We start from the raw sequence: 25,335 nt of genomic DNA, 5'->3' as shown, positions 1-25,335 counted from the left end.
CGTGCAGCAATTTACATGGGGAAAATAATATTAGGAAAGTATTTAATGTACCTTAGCTTTATATAACATACAGTAGCAGATGGAATCAAGAAGAAAAGCCAGCACACTGAAGAGCCAACTCTCCATGGACCACACGTGGTCTGATGGTTGCCAAATCACAATTCAGGATGCAGTGGTCTGGCTTTTAGTTTAGATACATTATAGTAAGGCAGGGATTATCAAATTATCATAGCTGACCAGATCTTAATCCAGGAATTGTTTTACAGACCCCATCCCTTCCCAGCCTGTTAACAGTAGTCCTGTTTATGACTGCACAGCATCCCAATTGCAAGTACAGCAATTGCTTATGTGGTAAAATATCACAAAAGTATGTAGGCACTTTAATCATCTTTAAAATGGTAAGTGCTCAGTGCATTTCTCCCAAAAGTACTGTCACCTTTTTATCTGAATCTCACACTCTCAGTTGTATTGTTTCTTTCTCCCCTACTCTGCCCTGTTGCATGTGTTTGCTGTAGCCTAGTCCTCTATTCCCCTGAACAGAATTCCCTGACCATTCATTCTGGCTTCTGATAGTGCGAGAAAGGAGCTGTGTAATTTGTTTTCTGTTCTCTGCTGGAGCAAGAACCCCTACTGGAGGCAACTAGTCCCTCTCTTCTTTCTTTCCCACTGCTTTACAAGAGCCTGGAAACCTGTAATAGCAGCTGGATATAAGGAGCCAGCACCAAGTGACCCACCAGCATCCTATGAGAAAATCAGTAATATATCTGCAGGGTGAAAACCACATTTAGGAAGGAATGAACCAATACCCAGAACATGGTTGTTGTAAAGTGTTTCTGTTATGGTGATTTTCAAATACCCAATAGCAGGTACCATGCAGTTTACCTAATTTTATATGCATTTCATTACGTTAATGCACTTTATCATTTATTAACATTTCATTCATTAAATGGGGTTTTGCACTTGGACTGTTTAGAGGCCAGATAAAATATGTGACTCACAAAAGGATTGTCAAAGACTTGTAGTGAAAGCCAACAAACCGGAAAGGCATGAGATCACATGTACCGAAGGCCTGAGTAGTCACTGTTGACAATGATGTAACACAAAAACAACAAAACAGATCATGCATGCAGATACACAACTCTCCATGAAGCACAAAGCATACACAGAAATCCTGCATTTATAGACATGCAGAGGCAGTGGGTGCATCTTCACAGCACTCCATACCCAAGCCACTCACATAGGTGTGTACATATATATGCTACATGATAGGTGGCAAGGTATATGGCCTGTGGTGCCTGTGCTTCACCAATATTTAGGAACGTAGGCCTGGCTCCACCAATGTTTGGACTTACCGCGCTTTGGGGGACGCAGGATCCAGGGTGGCCTGGGGGGTTAATGCGGGGCCTGGCGCCAGCAGCAGCAAGTGACCCAGTCCCAGCCTGCCCCACTCCGCTGGCGTCACTCAGGGAAAGAGGCAGAAGCTGGAAAAAGGCGGGGGTAGGGGGTGGAATGGGGGCAGGGAGGGGGCAGGCTGGGGCTGGGTTGCTCGCTGCTGTGGACACCAGGGTCCCTGCTAACCCCCAGGCCATCCTGGACCCCGCATCCCCCTGAAGCATGGGGCCCGGGGCGGTTGCCCTGGTCCGTCCTCTGGACAGGATGGCTCTGCTTGGACCCTGCGTTCCCCTGAATCACGGGGCCCCGAGTTCAGGGCTGCTTGTGGGGGTTAGTGGGGGGCCTGGTGCCCGCAGCAGCGAGCAACCTGGTCCCAGCCTGCCCCCATTCCACCCCTTCTTCCAACCCCCGGCCCTTTCTGGCTTTTTCCACCCCCGAGCGACGCTGGGGGGCGGAGCAGGGTGGACTGGGGCCCAGTTGCTTGCTGCTGCTGGCGCCAGCCCCCCTGCTAACCCTCCAGGCCACCCTGGACCCAATGTCCCCCTGAAGCGCATGGCCCGGGGCAGTTGCCACTGTCCGTCCTCTGGATGGGATGGCTCCGCTTGGACCCCGCGTCTCCCTGAAGCGCGGGGCCCAGGGCGGTTGCCACTGTCCATCCTCTGGATGGGATGGCTCTGCTTGGACCCCGCGTCTCCCTGAAGCGCGGGGCCCCCCAAAGCGCGGGTCCCGGGGCCGTTGCCCTGGTCCGTCCTATGGACGGGACAGCTCTACTTGGACCCGTTCGGGGCACCACCAAAAATTATACAAACCAGGCGCCCCCGCACTGCACACAACACTAACACCAGGCAGCCAGAGCATTGGTGAACAGAGCCAGAAAACACGAGCCCACAAGAGAAGCCAGACAAACGGCACAGGGACAGCACACACAAGGGCACACGGCCACCATGCCGGGGCAGCGGAGGGCTGAGGCACCCCGCGTACAGACCGGCAACCCCGGACACGCCGCACAGCCCGAGGTGCCGGGGCTGCGGCGGCGCCGCTGACAGCAGCCACAGGCAGGGCCGGGGGCTCAGCCCTCCCCCGGCACATCCCCGCCCGAACGCGCTGCGCGCCCACAGAGCGCCCCCGGCCGCGGCAGCCTCTGCACCGGGAACGCGCACGGCAGCGGCGGCGCGGAGCCCGGGGCGCTCCCTCCCCGCAGCGGGCAGGAGGGCGCCTGCGCCGTGCGCTGCCGGCAGGAGGCCGGGGGCGGGGGCGCCGGCAGCGGCGCCGCGTCCAGAGCAGGTTGCGGCGGGGACGGGACCAGCGTGTGCTGCGGACGCTGAGGCTCCGCCGCCCAGCCCGGCCCAGCCCGCCCGCTGCGCGGAGACAAAGGAGCGAGGCCGCCGCCGCCATGGGGGAGCGGCCCCGAGCCCAGCCTGCCGCCCCGCCGGCTGCAGCCGCCGCCGCCTCCTCCTCCGGCTCGCTGCTCAACGGGCTGCTGCACAACGGCTTCCACCCGCCGCCGCCGCCGCGCCAGGAGCCGCCGGTGCCCGGCCACGGCTCCCCGGCCAAGAAATGCCGGCTGCGGAGACGGCTGGACTCGGGCAGACGGAACAGGCCGCGTAAGTGATGCCCGCGCTGGGCTTGCCCTCCCCGCGCCCTGCGGCGCTGCCTCGCCCGCTCCTTGCTCCGCCGGCGCGGGGAGAGGGGCTTGTTACACGGAGGTCCCCAAGCGCCTGTCAGCCTTTTAGGAAAAAAGGGGATCCCGTGTGACCTCCTCCCGGAGAACGAGGACTTTGCCTATAGACGCGTCCAAGTCCTCTGTATCCGTTTCACTTGTTTCAGGTCAGGGATTTTCTAAGGCCAGCTGCAGGGGGGTCGGGGGGGGGCGCCCACTTTCGTCAGCTTGGTGAGCGTGCTGAGGAACTCTGCAGTGTGAATGACAGTCCCCTCCCAACACGGCAAAATCAGTCCATTAAATACCGTCTTATTTCAACCAATAAAACTGTGTTTTGGGGACACACCTACTGATAGCATGTGGGCTGGGTCAGCGATTGACCAATGAGGAAGCTGGAAGGTGGTGGGTTTGTGGATTGGTTTCTAAATTGCTGTGTGCTGAAAGCTAAAATGAGACATTTCCTAATTTACAGCCTGTATAAATGTGACCTTGTTAAAAAAGGCTTACAGTTCCGACACTTTGGGATGTAAACTTGCAGATATAGCCTTGGATTTTCAGTCGGAGACGCCTTGAATCAGTCATTAATTTAGCTGTCGTTGACATGGTCCTCTGTGACTTAGACATTCCAATGAAGTTCATAATTGCTAAGAACCATTGTAAGTAAATGAGACGGACATCTGAATTAAGGTCATTAGTAGACGTGTTAATGTTTTATTGATGTTTTTTCATATTTCATTATTGGAAAAAAAAATGGAAATGCAAACCACTTTTGCATAGGAATAATATTATACTTGTATATGTTGTCTGTAAAATGAAGAACAGTTCATCCAGAAATTAAACATTTGATTCGTCCGCTTTATTGGAAGCATTTTTATTCATACTGCTGATACTATCTGAAATTTGTGTGTAAAGTGTGTTCTTTGTGATTATTGCCTATTTTTTTGGTTATTTGGTTTTTTAAGGACTGGTAAATTGACTACCCTCTTAACATATTTCTTTTAAAGCTGCGAGCTGAAATGTATTCAAAATGTTTGTAGTATTAATGTGTTTCTTGATTACTGATAATGTACTCTCTTTGCTTAGTAGTGCAGGTCTTTTAATACCTAAATTTTAATTATGAAAGAAAGCTATTTAATTCCAAAACTTTATATGTAAATCCAATTGTGAATTGACATTAGGGAACAAACAGCTGTACTCTTTGCTGCATGCTTGCTGTAGTGATTGGAACTGAGATTTATTGACATCATTCACTTTCTACTTTGTACAGACTTTTTTTAAAGTTCAGCATATTCTGAGGAGATAATCAGAAATAGAACCATAAATACCCTGTGCCAAAACATAATAAAGTTTAAACTAAGTACAAAATAGTTTCTGTGTTGATATCTTGGATTTTTTTCTGGATTTCATGAGATGTATTGTTTTGACAGTATATGACTTCATTGGAATTTTTTGGTGTTTTTGTTATTGAAGTTCCCTTCTCACCAAATGTGTAAAAAGACTTGTTAGGAGCTAAAGCTAAACCAACACTTTCAAAGATAACCTTGTTCTTCATTTTAATACAGGCTTAGTGGATCGGAGTTTACTGGTTTTTTGGTAGGTTGAAAAACCTGGTAGTTAATAAGGTGCAACAAAAACTTCTTGTTTATATCCTTGATGGTGGTCGTTCACCTCCTTGACTTGCCAAGTGATAGTAATAGCTTACAGTGAAAAGATTTAAAAACAAGGAAACCTCTTCCTCTCAAATTAACTGTAGGAACAGAGCTGTTTCATTGTTAAAAATAACCTATATGTTGAGCTGCAACTTTCATGTTTATAGTCTTAGTCATAGACTACTTATTAACAAACTTTTTTCACGTAAATGGTTTATTTTAACTTAATATCTAAATGCCACCACTTACTGTTTATACTAAAAAAAGATTGTCTGCATTGAATAGTCATTTAACCTCTGCAGTACCAGTATACTCTGCATTTGGTAGAAGGAAGAGTTGAATGATGACAGACTAATTCTTGTAAATGATTGTGATATCTACTTTAAAAACTATAATAATAATTAATTAATTAATTAATTAAACCTAGAATGCATATTTGATCTGCAATGAAACAAAACCACAGACTAGCATACTTCCTTGGTAGTTTTGATTATATATTATTAAGCACAGTCTGCACTATTGTGTCAAAGTTTAAAAATATAATTCTGAGTATTATGAAAAAAACAAAAGGATAAGATTTCTATGGATTCACATAATCTCTTAAATAAGAGGGAATAAGGAATTTAATTCCTTTAACCTTTTTCTGAAAGGGACCAGAAGCATGGTAAACAATCCAGTAGTAAGGATTATACAATTATTGATTTGCCATGTCCTACTGAAGACACCAGTTGATGGGGAAACAAACACCCAGTATACTCAGTTCAGGCTCAAGTGAGTAGATGAGTTTCTTTAATAACATGTGTAAATATGGGGTTTTTACGGCTGTCTTGTACATAAGTATATTTACAGCTATGTTTTATACTTCCAGGAGAATAGTATATTTTAACATGTTTTATATTGTTCATCAGAGAGCAAAGATATAGAAAATAGTTTAGCATTGACAGGATCCGAGTAGAGCACACTAATGAACAATCCTGTTTTTCTGGTTTTGTATGATGTTTAACATTGGTGCTTGGAGATGTTTGTGTGTTAAAGGGCACATTGCAAAATGCACGTGGTAACTGCACTAAACCTTTTAGTATTGATCACTATTCTTGTTTGCATGTTATGAAAGAAAATTAGCATTTCCTAGTATAGCAACAAGAAAAAGTTGTCAAATTGCATTCTAAATCCATATAAGTGAGGCATTTATTATGTGTTGGTATGGTGTCTGTCAAAACATGACAGACAGGAATAAAGACTGGAAATACAGGAGTTTAGGAGGGGAAGATTCTCACTTGAAACTAAAACTGTTTGCTAGTGAGGATATGCTGTCTACTTCAGTGAAGCTCTTGAATTGATTCTATCATTGTTTGGGGATCCCCTCCCAACCACCCCAAAAGAATAGTTTTATTTTAGATTGCACTGAATGATTCGTTGGTGACCTATTGTAGGATTTTCTTTTTTTGGATCACTTGTGCATATTCCTAGCTAGCCTAGGCCCCCGCCTCACAGCTCTTTTCAGAAAGGTTTCATTTACATGGAATAGCCATGTAAAGTTTTTGCAACTGTTTTAGAGCATCCACGCTATCTCTTGATGAGCCTCTTCAGATGTGCTTTGCAATCTAACTAACTTTAGCTAACTTTCTGTGTCAACCCCCATAAAATAGTAGTGTAGTCACATAGGTCGCCTAGTGTATGCCTCAGATAGCTAAATCATGCTTCAAGGTGTTATCCTGCATACACTAGGAAAAAGGTCAAATTAGGTCAAGGTTAACCAGCATGTGCTAAACTTAACCACTTCTAGTCAAGGCAAACCTTTTAAGGGTACTGATCAGAAACAATACCTGAAAATCAGTTGGCATTTACTCTGTCACGGAGAATGTGTACTCCTGGCAAGCAGCATTACTTAATAGAAGGGCACCTGCAATATGCACTAGCTGTAATTTCTAAATGTTTCAAGCTGTAGCATCATGTAGCATATATTGCTTTTGAACCAACTTGTAATTAGATTGTTGCAATCATTCATGTACAAGGTACATGTGCACACAGCATAGATTTATACAACGCTTTTACTCCCAAATGTGTTGCTGCCTGAAAAATACAGGGCTTATTTATCCACAGTGACATGCAGGCATCTGTAGGGTGGAAAGTTGCAACAATGTTCTTTGTCAGCAATACTAGATAAGTTTGTCTCCAACTGAAACTGCAGGGAGAACTTAAAGTAAGCAGGACAGAATTACTCCCTGGATGTCACTCAGGACATCCTTAGTGTTCCATCCTTTACACAAAAATGCTCTTGGATCTTCTAATGATCAGGATCTTTTTTCTACATCTCATTGGAAGAAAACACCTCTGGCAGCACAGTGTCCCCTAACAGCATGCTGAAGAATTGTTTCAGTATTCAGAGGGAAGAGTGCTGTCTAGCAAATAAGTGTGGCTGTAAGCAAACGCAAAGCATGTGGTGCTTTAGGGCTCTGCATCCTGTGAGTTGAAAAGATGCCATATCTTCTTCTGCAGAAGTAGAATCGCGCATACATGCAACAACACTGGAAAGTTAGAGAAATCGTGACCTGGCTTGATCCTCCTCACTTCCAGAAGCTTGCGCAATCACAAATCCTAAGACTGGGCCTCCTATTAAATCATCATCACTTCTTGCAGCATCTGTGTTTTCCATGGAGGTACCTTGCTCAAGAAATGACCCAGTCTGACTGTGCTTATTTTTTAAAATCACAACTTTAGGTAATCAGTCTGCAGTATGTTTGGAGTAACACACCCAAATAAACATACCTGTCCTCACATTTATGTGGATAGGCGATCATGCTAAACATCTGTGTGTGTGTGGGGGGGTGTCCCCCGTCCCCCCTGATAGGCAGTAGGCACTCAATAAGCACTTACCATGTTAGTGTCATTTTGTTTATTCTAAGCTTGTGTAACAGGGTGGACTTGATGTAGTTCTTCAATGAGCCCTGGACACTCTGAACTAAGCAGCATTTTTTGCCCACCACCCACACCCAGCAGAAATAGGATGTAAGGTTGCGGTCCTGGTGACAGATAAGCAGGTATGCTTTACTTGACACAAAACAAAACAAATACTTAACTTTGATTCAGTAATTGTTTTAAATATAAGTATTTATGCAGTGGTCAAGAAATAATAACTAAAATAAGAGTGATTATTACATCTAGATTCTTCGTAAGACCCAAGGCAGATATTTTACAGGAAGCATCTGTCAGAAACAAGGAAGATGTCATCCACCTTTATTTTCCCTCTTTCCAGTTGATGAGGAAGTAGTAGTTAAACCTCACACAGCTAGTCTACACTAGAAGCGCTCTATGCCAATGGGAGAGCGCTCCCCTGTCGGCATAATAAAACCACTTCCACAAGAGGTGGTAGCTATGTTGGCGGGAGAAGCTCTCCCACTGACATGGTGGTGTCTGTACCGGTGCTTAAGTTGGTGTAACTTACGTTGCCGAGGAGGTGGTTTATTTACACCCCTGAGAGACATAAGTTCTACTGACATAAGTGGTAGTGTGTACAAGCCCACAATTAAAGCAGTGGCATTTCAGCCCGTCAGTCAGCCTAAGCATCTTCAACACAAAAAGCCAACTGGGAACCATATGATGTAACATTCACTGGATAATGACTCTTTAAAGACAATCCCTTTTGTGTCCTATTGTTGCTGTGAGACCATTTAAGATGTTACAGTTGCTCCCAGAGATATGACAGAACCAATGTGGGATAAATTCTCCCAAGTGCCAGGTTTTAGCTGTATGTCTACTCTATAAAGTCAGTAGGAACCTTGTGGTCCCCTGCCCAAAATTCTGAGTACATGCTACTCCAGAGCCATCCTCCTATATTTGAGGTTTTTTTAACCAGGCACCAGCTGGGTGCAAGTGTAAAAGGAACCACTTAAGGAAACCATACTACTTTGTCGGATTCTGTGGAGAGGGTGTGACCTACGACTGAGGTTCATGAGTTTCCCTGCAAATCTTTGGACATTCATGATGATGGAGGGCTGTGCCACCCACTTCTTTTGTCAGCTTTCAGGTCCCTCCCATGAGAGGGCATGCTGAGATAGACACTGAAGGTTTCAAGTCGTATGGAGTTTTCTTCTTAAATTGCGGCCTTCTGTGGATTTTTCCTCATAAAGTATAATCTGGCCTATGGATTTTGTTTTTGATTTTTAAACTTAGTGATGAAGTTGAATGTTCATTAATGTTGTATGTCCAGTTTCCTGAAATGAATAGTTTGAAACCGAGACTTAAAAAACCCCACACCTTCCTACTTGCTTATCAAAAATTTAACATTGTTTTATTCAGTTTTTAGTAAAGTGCAATAATTCTAGCTGGAAATAATTTGAAAAATGTGAAAAGTACCTTTGTGTTCTAGGTACTCTATTTAGTGAGTTTGTTTGAGTTTCTATTCCTAAGGAACACATTATATTTTGAGGTTCTATTTTGTACTCTTGACAACTGCTAAATAAAATGCAAGAAAATATTTCTATATTTAGCTGCATGGTTTTATCGTTTCATAATTCTGCACAGTAGTGTTTATATGGGCTCAAGCATGTATGGATACTGGATAAGATGTACTATATTACCCATGAGTGAACCTTTCCCCTAGATACACACCAACAGCTGGGTTATCAGATTACTTAATTATGTAATCTTTTAGATACCTTCTGTTTGCTTAGTCACATGTTTTTGCTTTGAAATGTCAAAGAATACTAGATGGATTTTTATATACAGGTAACAATCAAATAAGTTCCTGACTCAGTATCTAGCATTACCGTTATACATTTAAAAACTATGTTAACATTCACGGGGGGGAGAATGAAATTATCTAAGTGTGCACACCAGCTCAGCACCAGATTGCTGTTCACTGTCATATTAATATTTTTACTCTATTCTCTGAGGTGTGTGACACTCATTCTAGGGCTTTCTATGTCAATGCTGTGTTTTCTAGGACTGCATTTCACTTTATTAATGTGTCCTTTGTAACTTACTGCAATGCAGATCTGTAGCAGAGTTGTCTCCTCTCACTCTTTTCCTAGGGAATGTATATTTGGTGATGAGATTCTTTAGGAATGGATTTCCCTCTGCTCAGCAGAGTCAATGAGCAGTTTAACTATTCTCATCATGCAGTTTTGTTTCGCTAAGGATAATCCCATTTTTGATAGTTTTAAAGAGTATAATGCTCTTACAGAGAATTCAGTGACTTCCTTACTTCTTGTATAATAAATCACACCTATCCAGAATATTGTAGCAGTACTTATTATCAGCAAATAGATTTGTCAGAATTTGCGCTATAAATAATTTTTCAATTTTTGATAACTCACTCAATTTGAATTCTGGAGAGCCTGTGACACAGGTTATCAGACAAAATGCTGATTTAAATAATTAATCCATTAATATTTAGTTTAGAGACAGGTATCAAAATATTAATTAAAAGCTGTGTCTACACTTTCTTCATACTTCCCATTAGTGGTTGCATTAGTGGGAACATTACTATGAATTGGCTGCAGTCATTGTAACCACTAAGTTATGTAAACCTGCATGTGCAGAAGACACAGTAGATAAAATGCCAGCTGTCTGTCTGCCTTCGTGCTCCTACTGTTGGTACCACTAGATGTGGTGCTATTGTAAGCATTTGAAGAAACATGCAGGCATCGTTTCGGCAACTTAATAGTGCCTCATTTTCAGATTTTTTTTTTTTTTTTTTAATCAGCAGTACCAGTAAAAGAGCACAGTTTTTTGCAAAAAAAGGTTAATTTGTTAATTGCTAAATCCTTTATTCAGAATGCACAGATGCTGCTTATGGTTCTTTGCTGCACTTTTACACTGCACATTATTGCTTCTTAGTGTCAAAGTTGATGGATTTTAGTGGGAGTTTTCAGACTCTGGAATTTGGTGTGTTCCCTATTGTAGTCTGTTATGCAGTCACTGTGCTTCTCTCTCTCCACCAGACAACTCTGCAAAGGAAACAGTAAAGCTGTGCTTCTGCACTATTGAAAATCAGTGGCTATGGTGTTAAAAGTGTAATTTTTTAAAAGTTTTTACTCTGCCCCAGTGTTACAGGGAAACTGCTCGTGTTCAGGAACAAACATTTGTTCATCTTCTTCTACAGCTGTTAGCCTGGCCCATAGCAGAGGGGAAAGAGGAGTGAGATACATGGAGAGAAATAAAACCAGTGACCTAATAAGAGAGAGACCTAGTCCCAGTTAGGATTTTTTAAAAGTGGGTAGGCTACATAATTATTGCCCCCTGTGTTGTATAAATCCTGTCATGTTGATAATCCTATTGACTACAATATTTGTTCACCTCAAATAGTACAGTTGCTTTCATTCCACCTGTTAATGATTCTGTGGAGTTCCCAGAAACTGACATGGTGTTGGGACACCTCATCACATGCACAACACTAGTCATGCATGAAAATCTTGTCACTAGTTTTTTTTATTTACTATTGGATTCAAAGCTCTTGTGCACCTGATAAGTGAGTGGCATGATTTTCCCCTGCTTCTGTATTTAAGTACCCTTACGTTAACATTGTAACAGCTTTGAAAGAACTATTTTGGTATACAGGAAATGGGACTTTTAAAGAAACAAAACATTATCTTGCTACAACCTTTAACAACATGGGGGAATGGAGGGAGGGACCACCTGCATCTAGTGACCCCAGAATGTGGGTGTATGTAGGGGGTCTCCCCTGCACAGTTCTGGATCCAAGGCAGTGCTGGGGGAGGAGTTGCCCCAGCTGAGCCCATTTTACCCCTTCTTTTCCTCCAGTGCAGCAGTCCCTTCTTTGACTGCTTACATGTATACATTTTAGTGTCCATGTAAGCCAAGTATGGCCTATAACATTCATACCACAAAGTATAATGGGTGAACCTAACCCTTAAAGTTGTATCATCAGTTTTGTGCAGTAAGTAGAGCTCATTAATATATATAAAATGTCACTGTAAGTGAGTAGCTCTGGTAGTTGGAATACTTACCCATAGACCCGTTCCATATTACACTGGTTGACCATGCTGCTGTTACCCAAGTGCTTTAATTTGCTGTTCATGTGTTAGCTATATCACTCAGAGTGTGAATTTGTTGTCCTGGGGTATGTAATTCACATCTTCTTTGAGTGGTTGCAGACATGTATTTCACGCAGGTGCACCAAAGTTGGAGAATTTTGCCTACAAGCATCCATGGGGTGGTGCCCATGCCCTTTCCCTTAAAGCCCTTCCCTTGGCTGTATAAGGATGATGCCGCCCTGACCCTCCCTCAGTTCCTTTTCACTGCCCATGGCTAGGGTCAGAGTGCTCCATGTGGTGTTCCTTCACACTAATTTTCTTGTCATGGCCTTCTGAGATTTTGTTGTAAATAGTTGTAGTAGTTAGTTAGCTAGTATACCTTAGTTATAATAGTTAAAGTAGCTGTGTTTTTTCTGGAGGAATGCCTTCACCTGGATTTAAATATGGTCTGTTGTGCGTGGTGACTATTCCTAGGAGTGATCCCTACATGCTATTTTTGTGTCTGGGAGGGCGGCACATTAAGGAGAAGTGCGCCATTTAAGAAAAGAAGTGCGCCATTTTAAGAAAAGAATTCAGGTGACAAGGGACTTGAGACTCAAGCAGCACTTGATGGAGCAGGCCACAACGGCTGCGTTGGCACTAGTATTCACTCCTCAGACACCTTTGGAGCCACATTGAGCTGATGTTCCTTGCCCAGACTCTGAGGCCTTCCCCTGGAGGAAGAGAAATCGTTCCCCTTCCCATGCCAACTGAGAAAAGGACCCATAATACAGACTGTAGGTAGCCACTCCAGATCTCAGGGAGAGTCATCCTCCTCTGCCACAATCAGTGCAGATCAGCACTGTGACTCTTCAGATACGCACAACTGAATGGAGCCTTCTACCAGCTTTCGGGTACCAAATCACCATCAACTCGAGGTTCCACCATGGACTCTGGCACTGTCCCTGCGATGTCTGTTGAGATCAGTACAGATGATGATGGCATTGATGGTGTCCACACGTCTGGCATACCAAGCAACGTCATATCTGCTATGCCTTTCAGTTCCTGATTCTCAAGTTATCCAGAAACATTCAGCTGCAGCGACTTCCTCAGTAGTGACAGCATGGTCTGGGTTAACTACACAAATGTTCCAGCTGCCAGCACCATCCTCAGCACCACACATCACTCTGAGTACTCAGTCAAGGCCGCCTGTACTAGTTCTGAGGGGGTTCGTTGGCACAGCAGTCATCTTCGGCACCACCGGTGATCATATTGCAGATCGTGTCGGGATCTATACCAACCCCAGTGTGGGGTGTCTTTCAGCATTGGTATCAAGTGAGTGTGTTGCCCCTGCCAATCTTCAGAGTGCTGACTTCTTCATTGGCCCCAGTGCTGACGCTACTGGCTTCCTCACCAATAACGGAGGACTTGTGGCACATCAGGACCTCCTTAGATGATTGGCTTCAGCCTTAGGTATATAGGCTGAATTTGTGCAGGAGAAAAAACATGTAAGCTAGTGGACATTCTTCAGTCCTTGATCTCAGGGAGCCAATGAGAGGTCACATCAAGGGAAGTACAAGCCCATGCTTGAGGGCAAAGAGGTTGGATCTCATGGGCAGGAAAACTTATTGGACTGCCTCCTTACAAATGCAAGTGGCAAACCAGCAGGCACTGATATCCAAATAAAATAATGTGACCTGGGACTCTGTAGCCAAGTTTATGGACACATTACCCAAATCCTCTACTGAGGAGTTTGAGGCATTTGTTGTGGAGTTTGGTTGCAAAGATTTATTTGTAATCGGCCCTGAACGTAGCTGATATGGTTGTCAGGGTTATGACTTTGGTGGTCACTATGAGCATCGTGGTTGCAGAATGCAGAAATAGCAGCAGCTAGCCAACAGTGTGTTGAAGACCTACATTTCAATGGTCAACTTCTATTCTCAGGCAAAATGGATGAAACTTTATATTCTTTTAAGAACTCTCAAGCAAATCTGTGCTCTTTGGGAATTTATACTCCAGCAACAAGGAGACATAATTTTGGCAGTCAGCAGCAGTACTGCTCTCAACCATATTTTAGGCAGACACCTTACCAACTGAGACAAGACTACTCCAGAAAGTGGAATAAGTTTCAGAGGAGGAGATCTTTGGGTTCTAGTTTTACCCAGCCACTCTGTCCCCCTCCACATTCAGCCAGGCAGCCTATTTGCCTTGCATATCGAGAGCAGCAGACCAGTTGTGAACATCTCAACCTCATCATTTCAGTTTGAGGACAGGCTGTTTCACTTCTGCAGTGTTTGGGGAAGCGATAACGACTGACAGATGGGTCCTAAGCAGTGTGGGATTGGGGTACTCCATTTAATTTTTGTCTTTCCCTCCATCCCGTACCCTTTTCAGGGGCCCTTCTTATGAGTCACTGCTTCTTCAGCAGATTCAGACTCTGTGTGCTGGGAGCTGTACAGGAGGTTCCTCATCAGCATGGTGGAAAGGGATGCTACTCCAGGTGTTTCCTGATCCCCAAGTCCAAGGAAGGAATAAGACCTATTCTCAATTGCTGCTGCTGTCCCACCAGGTACATCAAATATGTGCGATCCCACATGGTTACCCTGGCTGCTATTATTTCTGCACTGAATCACAACAACCAGTTTGCTGTTCTCAATCTCCAAGATGCTTATTTTTACATGTCAGTCTTCCCAGATCTCAGGAAGTTCCTGAGATTCCTTGTCGCAAGCCAACACTATCAAGACAAAGTTCTTCCTTTTGGCCTGTCTTCAGTCCCACACGTCTTTACCACATACATGATGGTGGGTAGCGACCTATCTCAGAAGGAGGGGCATTCATGTCTTCCCATTCTTGAATGATTGGTTAGTAAGAAGCAGATCCAGGAAGTGAGTCCTTAGTCATGTCCAGTTCACATTGGACCTTTTCAATCAACTGGGGATGATCCTGCACGAATTAAAATCTACTCTAACCTAGGGCTGTCATGCTATTTTAAAAAAATTAATAGAATTTATTTAAATATTTTGGATGTTTTCTACATTTTCAGATATATTGCTTTCAATTACCACACAATACAAAGTGTACAGTGCTCACTTTATATTATTATTTTTGATTACAAATATTTGCACAGTAAAAAATAAAAGAAATAGTACTTTTCAATTCACCTAATACAAATACTGTAGTGCAATCTTTTTATCATGAAAGTTAAACTTACAAAACTAGAATTATGTACAAAAAAATTACTGCACTCAAACAAAACAATGTAAAACTTTAGAGCCTACAAGTCCACTCAGTCCTACTTCTTGTTCAGCCAATCGCTCAGACAAACAAGTCTGTTTACATTTGCAGGCGATAATGCTGCCTGCTGCTTATTTACAATGTCACCTGAAAGTGACAACAGGTGTTTGCATGGCACTGTTGTAGCCAGTGTCACAAGATATTTGTGCCAGATGTGCTAAAGATTCATATGTCCCTTCATTCTTCAACCACCCTTCCAGAGGACCTTCCATACTGATGATGGGTTGTGCTCGATAACAATCCAAAGCAGTGCAGACCGACGCAAGTTCATTTTCATCATCTGAGTCAGATGCCACCAGCAGAAAGTTGGTGTTCTTTTTTGATGGCTCAGTTCTGTAGTTTCCACATCGGAGTGTTGCTCTTTTAAAACTTCTGAAAGCATGCTCCACACCTTGTCCCTCTCAGATTTTGGAAGGCACTTCAGATTCTTAAACTGTGCTAAATAGTGCTGTAGCTATCTTTAGAAATCTCACATTGGTACCTTCTTTGTGTTTTGTCAAATCTGCGGTGACAGTGTTCGTAAATGAAACGTACTGGGTCATCATCCAAGACTGCTATAACATGAAATATATGGCACAATGTGGGTAAAACCAGAGCAGGAGACATACAATTATCACCCAAGGAGTTCAGTCACAAATTTAATTAACGCATTTTTTTTAACAAGCGTCATCAGCATGGAAGCATGTCCTCTGGAATGGTGGCCAAAGCATGAAGGAGCATACAAATGTTTAGTATATCTGGCATGTAAAAGTGCCATGCTACTACAAAAGTGCCGTGCAAACGCCTGTTCTCACTTTCAGGTGACATTGTAAATAAGAAGCGGGCAGTATTGTGTCCCGTAAATGTAAACAAACTTGTTTGTCTTAGCGATTGGCTGAACAAGAAGTAGGAGTGAGTGGACTTGTTCAGGCACAGAAAATATTGTTTGGACCCATAATGTTCCTGGTGGTGATTCAATCTCAAAGCCCTGGAAATGCCTAGGAGTGTCAGTTGATAAACTTTGTAAAAGTAGTATGACTTGAAGAATTTGAAGGCTGGGAGGTCATTTCGGCCTGTGAAGAGAAGGGAGGTAATTATTAGAAACAAGAAAACTTCCTTGAAATGTAATCAAGGTTCAGGAAACAGCATGACCTAAACTCAGTGGTAGAAATTGTATTCAGGCCATGTCTGGGTCTTTGCCTTCCATGGTGTGGGTGAGTGGGGGCTGTTTTTATCTTAACAGGAAAGTTAATTAAAAGAGAGCCTCCAAGAAAAGGCACAAGTAGTGCCAGGAGAATTTGCCACCAAGGACAGTCAGGTTCAGAATGGGAAATTAAGAGGCAAATTATGCCCTTGCCTGCCACTGCTGTATGAGAGAGGCAGGATGGTTCACTCTGAGCAACAGATGAACTGTAGTTGATTCATAGTTAGGGTCCTTCCAAATTCATGGTCCATTTTTGCTCAATTTCATGGTCATAGGATTTTAAAAATTGTAAATCTAATTATTTCAGCTATTTAAATCTGAAATTTCACGATGTTGTAATTGTAGGGATCCTCACGCCCCAAAGAGTTTTGTGGGGAGGTCGCAAGGTTTTTTATTGTAGGGGGAATTGTGGTACTGCTACCCTTACTTCTGAACGGCTGTTGATGGCAGCGCTGCCTTCATAGGTGGGTAGCTGGAGAGCGGCGGCTGCTGGCTGGCATCCCAGCTCTGAAGGCAGAGGTGCCATCAGCAGCAGCGCAGAAGTAAGGGTGGCATGGCATGGTATGGTATTGCCACCCTTTAATTCGACACTGGTGCAGGCAGGGCGCTGCCTTCAGAGCTGGGTGCCTGGCCAACAGCCACCATTCTCTGGCCACCCAGCTCTGAAGGCATTACAGAAGTAAGAGTGGTAATACTGCAACCCCCCTAAAATAACCTTGTGACCCCCACCCCCCCGCAACTCCCTTTGGGGTCAGGACCCCCAGTTTGAGAAACGTTGGTCTCCCCCTGTGAAATCCCTGTAGTATAGGGTAAAAGCACTCAAAAGACCAGATTTCACAGGGGGAGTCCCGATTTCATTGTCCGTGACGCATTTTTCATGGCCGTGGATTTGATAGGGCCTTACTTACAGGTGGGAATACTTTCTCATCCATAGATAGGCTTCTCTGCCAAATTGGCTGCCTGCTGTATGGAACACTTAATGTTTTTCCTGCTGTTGATAAAGTGAAACCTTTGTTATACTTGGCCCATGGTGCATGCTGAAGGTGAAGGGAAGATGTGCTGCAGTCTGAGTAGTAGTATTTTCCGTGCATAGAGATCATGAGGAACAAATAATACACAGAATCTGTGTCCAGAAACTGGGGTTTGGTTTGAGGGATGGGCTCATGAGCTTTTAAGCACCAAAATAAAGTATCACTAATTCTTTTACTTGCTGGTGTTTTCTTCCTTTCTTCCTTTCTTTTGTCAAGAAGAAAATGTGCCATGCCAGTGTGATTACTTAACAAATTTGGAGCAGCTGGTCAGCCTAGGCATCTTAGCTTCAGCAGTTTTATCGATGTCAAAGATGGGAAGGCAGACACCATTTCTGGAGAGCTTATTTCCCAAATAAAGAGCAGAGTAGGACAAGGGGGAGAGGAAAGGGAATGTAGTTGTCATGCACTGCCAGCATGACTCAAAACTTCACTTTCCTGTTCCTTTTTCATTTCCCCCAATCCATTTTAATTTAGCAATGCTAGGATTCAAAGTAGAAGAAATTCAATAAGCATCCTGTTTGAAGATGTAGTGATCTCTAGTGCCAAGATAGATAGATGTTTTCAGTAATATAATCATAACATCTGATTATATTTCTCCAAAGAAAAATATGTTTGGGGAAGTGCCTAGAGGCTTGTTTTTCAGTTTCTCTGAAATTTTGTTTTAACCCTGAGGTTTCATGAATGAGATCTGATCATGACCAATAACTGCAATTGGTAGGTGCAAGTGTCCAGCAGTCCTTAGGATCAGACTGATCTTGTAAACTTTCCTAACTTGAATTTCAGTTCTATAGATACTCTAAGTAATATGATAAACTAAGATAATTATGGCACCACTCTCTTTTTTTTTCCCTTTCCTAGCGTTCCCATGGTTCGGAATGGATATTGGGGGAACATTGGTTAAACTGGTCTACTTTGAACCAAAAGACATTACAGCAGAAGAGGAACAGGAGGAAGTAGAAAACCTGAAAAGCATTAGGAAATACTTGACTTCCAATACAGCCTATGGTAAAACTGGCATTCGCGATGTCCATCTTGAACTGAAAAACTTGACCATGTGTGGACGCAAAGGGAATTTGCACTTCATCCGCTTTCCCACCTATGCCATGCATAGGTTCATACAGATGGGTAGTGAAAAGAACTTCTCCAGCCTGCACACTACACTTTGTGCCACGGGAGGTGGGGCTTACAAGTTTGAAGAGGACTTCAGAACGGTATGTGGGAAATGCACATAATCTCACTAAGGAGCATCTATCTGTGAGTCCTTCTCCAAAACCAAATATATGAAAATCTTTCTATTAGCTAAAGTTTTCAATAAAATTACCTCTGTGTCACTCCTAGACAGTCACTTTTTTAACTTAAAGAATTGCTAATTGGGAAGATTTAGAACAATACTTCCTTAGGGTGAGAAACTGGGTGGATTGATTTAAATAAGCAAGCTGACCTTGATTTAAATAATCGTTTATAATCCCGTTTTTCATTTGTACTTTAGTTATTAAAGAGAGGTTGATTCTCTTTGGTTGGTAATCATTAAAACATATCATCAATTTGCAACTACGTATACCCTTTACCACTGAATTTGGTATTTTTCTTGCTAACCAGGGGGATTTATTTAAGCAAATGCATTTCTTATTTACTAGATGATGATTAATTATTTTACTTGTGATTTGTGTCAAGGTCTGTTTGGATGCATTTTTAATTGAATTAAAATTTCTATCCAAAGCATTTTAAAATGATTTAATGAGTTAAATAAGGCTACTGTAGATCTGCTGGATACATAAGAAAAAATAAAATTATCAAAACATGTTTTGAATTTAAAACCAAGTGATTTATTACACAACAGAAATATCTGTTGTTAATGCATTGAACTAATTGTTTCTGGTCACCATGTCCTTCAGGAGTTTAGAATTAGGTCTCATCGTCATCACCTAGTTTTCATTCTTATATTGGAAGAAGAAAACAAGCTTTCCTCCTTTTTTCAAATCCCAGTCAGCTTCTTAACTTTGAATGGACTATAGTCATTGATTTGAAGTAGTTGAATAAACTTAAATGAATAAAATTATTCTCTCTGTATCTGAAAAAGACTGCCAAAAGCTGCATTACACTGCAACAGATGCCAGTTCCAGGTCATTAGCCAGTGCAAACATATACTGCTTAATTTGTTTTTTATTTTAATTTAAATGAATTTAATAGATTTATAGTAAGTTTAGGTCTTTAACAGATGTTATCATTTCAAATTTAAATTTTAAATGAGCTTATTTTAAAAAAGAAAAAAGTTTAAATTTTAAAAATCCATTTTAAATTTAAAAAAATCTGATTTTTTCAAATCCATTGATTTTTGTCCAACCTGATGAGAAAAGGGGGAGGAGATATTTCTGTCCTGCTCTACCCTTTTGCAATCTCTTGATCCATTTGTTTTGACCTCCAGTGAACTGTATTGTGAGTCCGATCATGGTCATCACATATAGCTCATAAGATTAATATGTCTCAAATTTCTAAAACTTACAGGTGCTCGTCCTAGGTTCTGGGAACCAATCTAATACACTAAAATTACTAAATAAGCAAAGGACTTCCCATAAATATGTTCATCTTGGCCCACTCTCTTCTCATCAGCCTTACACAAGAGGGGAAAAAAAAGGCCTTTGCAGCCTGCAGGGAAGGCTAAAAAATCTGGGCTCTGACAGCTTGAGTGGGTGTGGGAAGTGAGTTTCAAAACAGAAGACCGATCCTAGAGAAGGCCCTGCCAGCTGCGCTCCATCATTTGTATTGAGGAAGCTCCAGTGCCCGTGCTGATCTCAGCTATAACAGTCTGTCACAGGGGGAGAGCAATTAGGTCCTAAACCAATGAGAGCTTGATAAGTTAAAATCAACACCTTGAAGTCCATCCAGAAGCTTGTTAGAAGCCATGACATCCCCCAGAACACAAGTCTGAAGTACTGCCAATGTGCAGCATCACTGAGTGCAGAATGCTGCAGCCTGCTTATTCAGCTTCTGAATCATCCTGAGTTGTATCCACCTATACTGTACATCGTGGCAATCTATTTTGAGCATGAATAATAGTGGCAAGGTCTACATCAGAGAGAAGAGGTTGCACAGTGGCTTATTTTGTCATGGACCACAGTTTAAGAATCTGTGTCCTGAAGCATTGAAATGTCATTGTCTGAGTTTCTTGCACACCTGATACTTTTACATGCAGACTGTAATGAATTGTAATGTATAATCTAACTATGGGGATGCATATAACAAAAATTTAAATGCATCCTTTCATAGAAAGTGTTTAATCTGCATGCATGTAAATCCATGGAGCTATGAATATTGGTAAAATGCTTTGTTTAACCTCTGTAGCCTACTTCTGTATTTATTTCCCCCTTGTAACATTTATTTTTGTATTTCATAACAGTATTTCTAAATATCCATGAATTGTACAACCTAGTGTCCTTCAGGATTGCACAGCTCTAGCAGGAAAGTGTCTGCCATATTATTGCAAAATAACATGTTCAAATCCAAAAGCAGTAGTTTAACTTTTAGTATTGCTGCTGCTTTCTTTTATTCCCCAAAGAATCACTACTACTTGCCTGTTGGAGAATCAGGTTCCAAATCTCCCTTCTAGCTTTAAATATTTTCCACAGATTTGATTTCAAGTACCCTTATTCCTTCCTATTCTCTCCATTTCCCAAATATTAACTTTTCAGTTCCCCATTTCATATCTCTCCACAGTGATTGGTCTGGCTGTTCAGCCTACTCTTCCATCAGTCGGAATAATGGTTGCCACATTCATAAAACAAAACAGGAAGCTGGTGAAGATTTCTTAGGAAGGGGTGATATGTTCTTAATTTCAGGTATAGGTGAAGTGGTTAGTAGCTACAGATACAACATTACTACCCCATCCAATCCAGGTGTAGATGTGTAATTAAAACAATAACTGACTAAATATTACACTGAAAATAAAAAGATTCCCTTACCTCAACATATTCAAAATGTTAGGGGCTAAAACATCATTTTAAAATCAAACTTTATTTTTGCCGAAGTTTATGGGACCACTGGAGAAGTGATATAGTATAGCTTCTAGGGCCTGGAAACATTTTTCCTGCATTATTGGCCTTTGCCATAGTGGGTCCAAGCACTCCCCATTGGCTTCCACAAATCAAAAGGGACAAAGGACTGTTGCATGTGATCAGCAAACCTCATCCAGAATCTCTGTCTGCAAAACTGGGTCCGCACTCAACTGGCAGAAACTACACACTTGAACCTTCTTCCTCAGATACTCGATTCAGAGGACCAGAAAAACTCAATGTCAGCTAGAGCTACACTGAAGAAGGTTGCCTGCCTGAAAGCAGTCCTGTACCATCACCAAATAGCTCACCATTTGGAGCTGTTCCAATTCTGAGTTGCAACAGCAGATTCTTAGAGGTGCTAAGCACCTGGAATTCCAAATAAAGTCAGTGGGAACTGTGAGTTCTCATCACCTCTGAAAATGAAACCTTTAGGTCTGGTCTACACTGTGTGTGGTGGAGGGGTCGATCTAAGTTACGCAACTTCAGCTACGTGAATAACGTAGCTGAAGTCGATGTACTTAGATCTACTCACTGCGGTGTTTTCACTGCGGTGAGTTGACAGCTGATGCTCCGCCGTCGACTCCGCCTGTACCTCTTACTCCGGTGGAATACTGGAGTCGACAGGAGAGTGCTCTGTGGTTGATTTATCGCGTCTAGTCTAGACATGATAAATCAACCCCCGCTGGATCAATCGCTGCCCTTTGATCCTGCAGGTAATGTAGACAAGACCTGAGTCTCAGAAACAGGGAGGCAGGTAAAAATCTTCCATGCCACGGTCAGCTGGATTTGCTGTAGCCTCCCTCTCTGATGTAGGCCATTTGTAAACCCTGGTGACTTAGGACAGTGCAGGAGAAAGGAGTGCCTGGGGTCCATCCTGTGGTCCTGGGCAAAAATGATTGATAATCCCCCAGGCCATTGCTGCAATGCTCCTGGCATTTGAGCATTCTTCCTTGAAGTTCTAGGATCCAGTTGGATTCATTCATCTCTTCAGTGAAACCACAGAAATAGGCTTATCAGCCAGAGGGCAATATATAATACTCCGTGAGGAACATGAACAAGAATGAGTCAGTAATATGGCAGAATTTTCAGGTTGGCCTTTTTCCTTCTTTCCTGAATTATTTTACTGGTTACATTTACTTGCAGGCAGCACTGCTGTTCTTGGGAGCTAGCTGTGCTGGCAGTTTCTCTTTATAAAGTTTGTCACTCAGTTCTGACCATTTTTCATTGGTCTGTATTACACCGACTTCTTCATGAGTAATAGGTCACAGGGTAGCTGGACCCTGTGAGTAGACCAGGCCCAGATCCCAGTGTCAGTGTTTATTAGGCCCAACTGAGACTAATTACAGGCCTTTATCACTCCAGGTACAGCCCTCCCTGCCCTTTAAAGAGGGCGGGATGAGGAGGAGTTATTGTGGCAGACTGCCTGGGGAGAGGAACCAAAGGCTAGGTGCCTATGAAGGTTGCCCTGAAGGGCAGCAGAATTGGCTGAGAGCAGAGTTGGCTAGGAATGGGGTGCTGCAAGTGGCAGGATTACCTGCGACCCCACTGGCAGGATAAGCCATGAAATCCTAGGACAAAGGGAGAGCTGAGGAACTGTGCGGGGGGGGTTTGTGGGCGGGGGAGGGTGGTCTGTTACATGCCTATGTTTGGACAAATAAATTTACTTACTGAGCATGTCAGAGAGTCCTTGTTAAGCTGTGGAGGAGCCCTGCCGTGTCACCTATGGTGGAAAGCTGAGGTACTTTGGCCCCAGTAAAAGGGAAAAATTAGGTGGATCTTTGGTGCCCAGTGAAGAGGGGGAAATCAAAGGCAGGGTCCTGCAGAGTGAGCCGTGGCTGCAAGGGGGTGCTTAGGTTGCAGGCTCCATATTTCAGGTTATGTCTATAAAGAGGACATGGGATTCTTTGCTTGTTCACTTGCAGTATAAATCCTTTGAAAATTCTTTACCTTCTTCTGGAATACCCTGTCTATCCAAAATGCTTGTTTCTTCCACAGTAAAATGCTTTGTAATATAACAAGAAATAACTTACTCTGTCACTTGGCTTATGTTACAGAGTAAGTCTAGTTGAAAGACACTTGAGATGTGCCTCCAAATCTTTGACATTTCTATAAAAAAAACTTCCATGTTTCCGTACCATATTTATTTAGCTTGTGAATTATAAATCTGTCCTCAGAACCACTTCCATTGCAGTTAGTGGCAAAATTCTTATTGATTTCAGTGGGTCTAGGTGGGGACCTTGCTCTCTGTTCTATAGAGAATCAATCTAACAGTATAACACTGGAAGCTCTTTAGGCGCTTTACCAAGGTGGGAGTGGGGAAGGTAGTTTCTAACCTTTTTAAAATTGATTTGTAAACACTCTCTCTTTTAAAACAACCTTAGGCATTTTCAGGCATATTCAAAGTGTCTGTTTCTAGGAGTGTGGTGTCAGTCACTGCAGTGGAAAGTACTAGGGTTAGACTGCTTTCTGACAGATGGTGGATCCTGTCATGTCCTGAAAGCTGAAATATTTCCATATTACATTTACACTCTGAGTGTAATGAAAACATGTCCATATAAATTATTTCTAGTCATTTTAATCTGGAATGATATTTTTGTGTGTTCATTAAATTGTGAACAAGTATAAATCAATACATTCAAGAGGTGTGAATTGTCTTGGTGTACGTCTGTTAATTTTATAATGTACATTTACCTACTTTTAAAATAATATGAAACAGTGGAGCAAAAGTGCACATAAATGAGAATAGGGAAAGTCTGCTCAGCGATTATTTACTACATGGTTGTTATTCCCCAAAGGCTATTCTTTGTTACTGATAGAATCTTGATATATACCTTCTATGCAGGGCTTGAAAAGTCCACCTGCCCACACCCATTAGGAAGATTCCCCAAAGAGTGCCATCAACTACTGGAGAATCTGAGCTTTTGTTTTAAAAGCCCTGATGATTGCAAAGATCACCTTGATGTGAAAAAATTATTGATGGGTGCCATGCTGACTACATAAAGACAGCTCCCTATGTCTCTATTGCTGTCCATAGCTCTCCAAGATACAGACGAATGGTGTCAGGTTCACTACTGCTATTCAGAATCCTTTGGGCAGCTGTGATACTGACAAAATTCTTATTAGTTTTACTCTTTTGCTGGAGAAGGCTAGAAGCTGTAACCTTGGGGCAGAGGAGTGAACAGTGCAATCTTGGGAAAGGTAAAGTAGTGAAAACTCTTATTGTCACCATCACCCTTAGCAGCCAGGAAGCTCTGGTGAGGAGAACAGAAAATGCTCCTTTATTCGTTCCAGCTTCCAAAGGAGGTTGGGGGAGAGAGGATCTTAAAACTTATCAGATACCTGCTCTCTGCAGGCTGATATAAAAGATGGATCCTCCCAAGGGAGGTTCAGGAATAGCACTTGGTAGGTATCCTAGCCACCTCCCCTTTCTCAACAGCTTGGAATGGGACTGTTCTTGAATAGTGGAACCCCACCCATCATTCACGTCAGTTTGTTGCTAGTATGGCTTGTTCTTTGGCTTGTAAGTGTATGGACAGATTTCCAAATTCTGAATGGCGGTGAGTAGAAATGAGGTAAACTAGAAGAGAAGTAGGTTCAGAGAGATTTTTGTGGGGAGGAGGCAGAATATTAGGGGAGGAAGTGGAGAACACAGTTATAGCGGTGGGAGAGGGAGATAGATGGAAAAGGTATATTATGATCTGTTATACAAAAGCAAATGGAAAAATTAGAATGAGGCCTGGAAGAGAGAGAAGGCATAACAAAAACCGGAGCTGTAGCAAGTGGGGCTATTGCAATTGATACAATTGGTTTAAAAATGCACTTGCAAAATACAAAATATTAGAAATAAGTTTACATATTTCCAAGAATAGTTCAAAAAGGAACAACTGTAACTTTAAGCTATATTTAGAAGGGATTCTAAAATTCAGATTTTATATAGAACACCCAAAAAATTAGTAACTGTTTGAATTGGTTTTGAAAACACAAATACAACTGAATTTGTATATGTGTCTTTCTGACTTAAAAGCGTATACTCATCTCTGCCCTGATGGTCTCATTAGGACCTGCCTATGTCCTTGCAAATATTTCAGGTTTATCCA

The 25,335-nt window shown here is 42.5% G+C and overlaps 1 protein-coding gene across 2 annotated transcripts in view; it reads left to right on the top strand.

Moving 5' to 3' along the window:
• The first annotated feature begins 2,785 nt into the window (after positions 1-2,785).
• PANK1 (pantothenate kinase 1) overlaps positions 2,786-25,335 on the top strand; it is a 38,221-nt gene continuing 15,671 nt past the window's right edge. Inside the window, exons 1-2 of one of the 2 annotated variants that reach the window (XM_074959986.1) lie at positions 2,786-2,996; positions 18,045-18,397. In XM_074959986.1, the coding sequence (XP_074816087.1) occupies positions 2,786-2,996; positions 18,045-18,397 (564 nt within the window). Of the gene's footprint in view, positions 2,997-3,359; positions 3,709-18,044; positions 18,398-25,335 lie in introns of those variants that run through there. The other variant, XM_074959988.1, reaches the window with a different exon arrangement.

The sequence above is a fragment of the Natator depressus genome, chromosome 7 (assembly GCF_965152275.1).
Source record: "Natator depressus isolate rNatDep1 chromosome 7, rNatDep2.hap1, whole genome shotgun sequence".
Classification (NCBI taxonomy): Eukaryota; Metazoa; Chordata; order Testudines; family Cheloniidae; genus Natator; species Natator depressus.
Note: the sequence above shows the minus strand (reverse complement) of the source record. Positions and strands in the feature narration are given on the sequence as shown.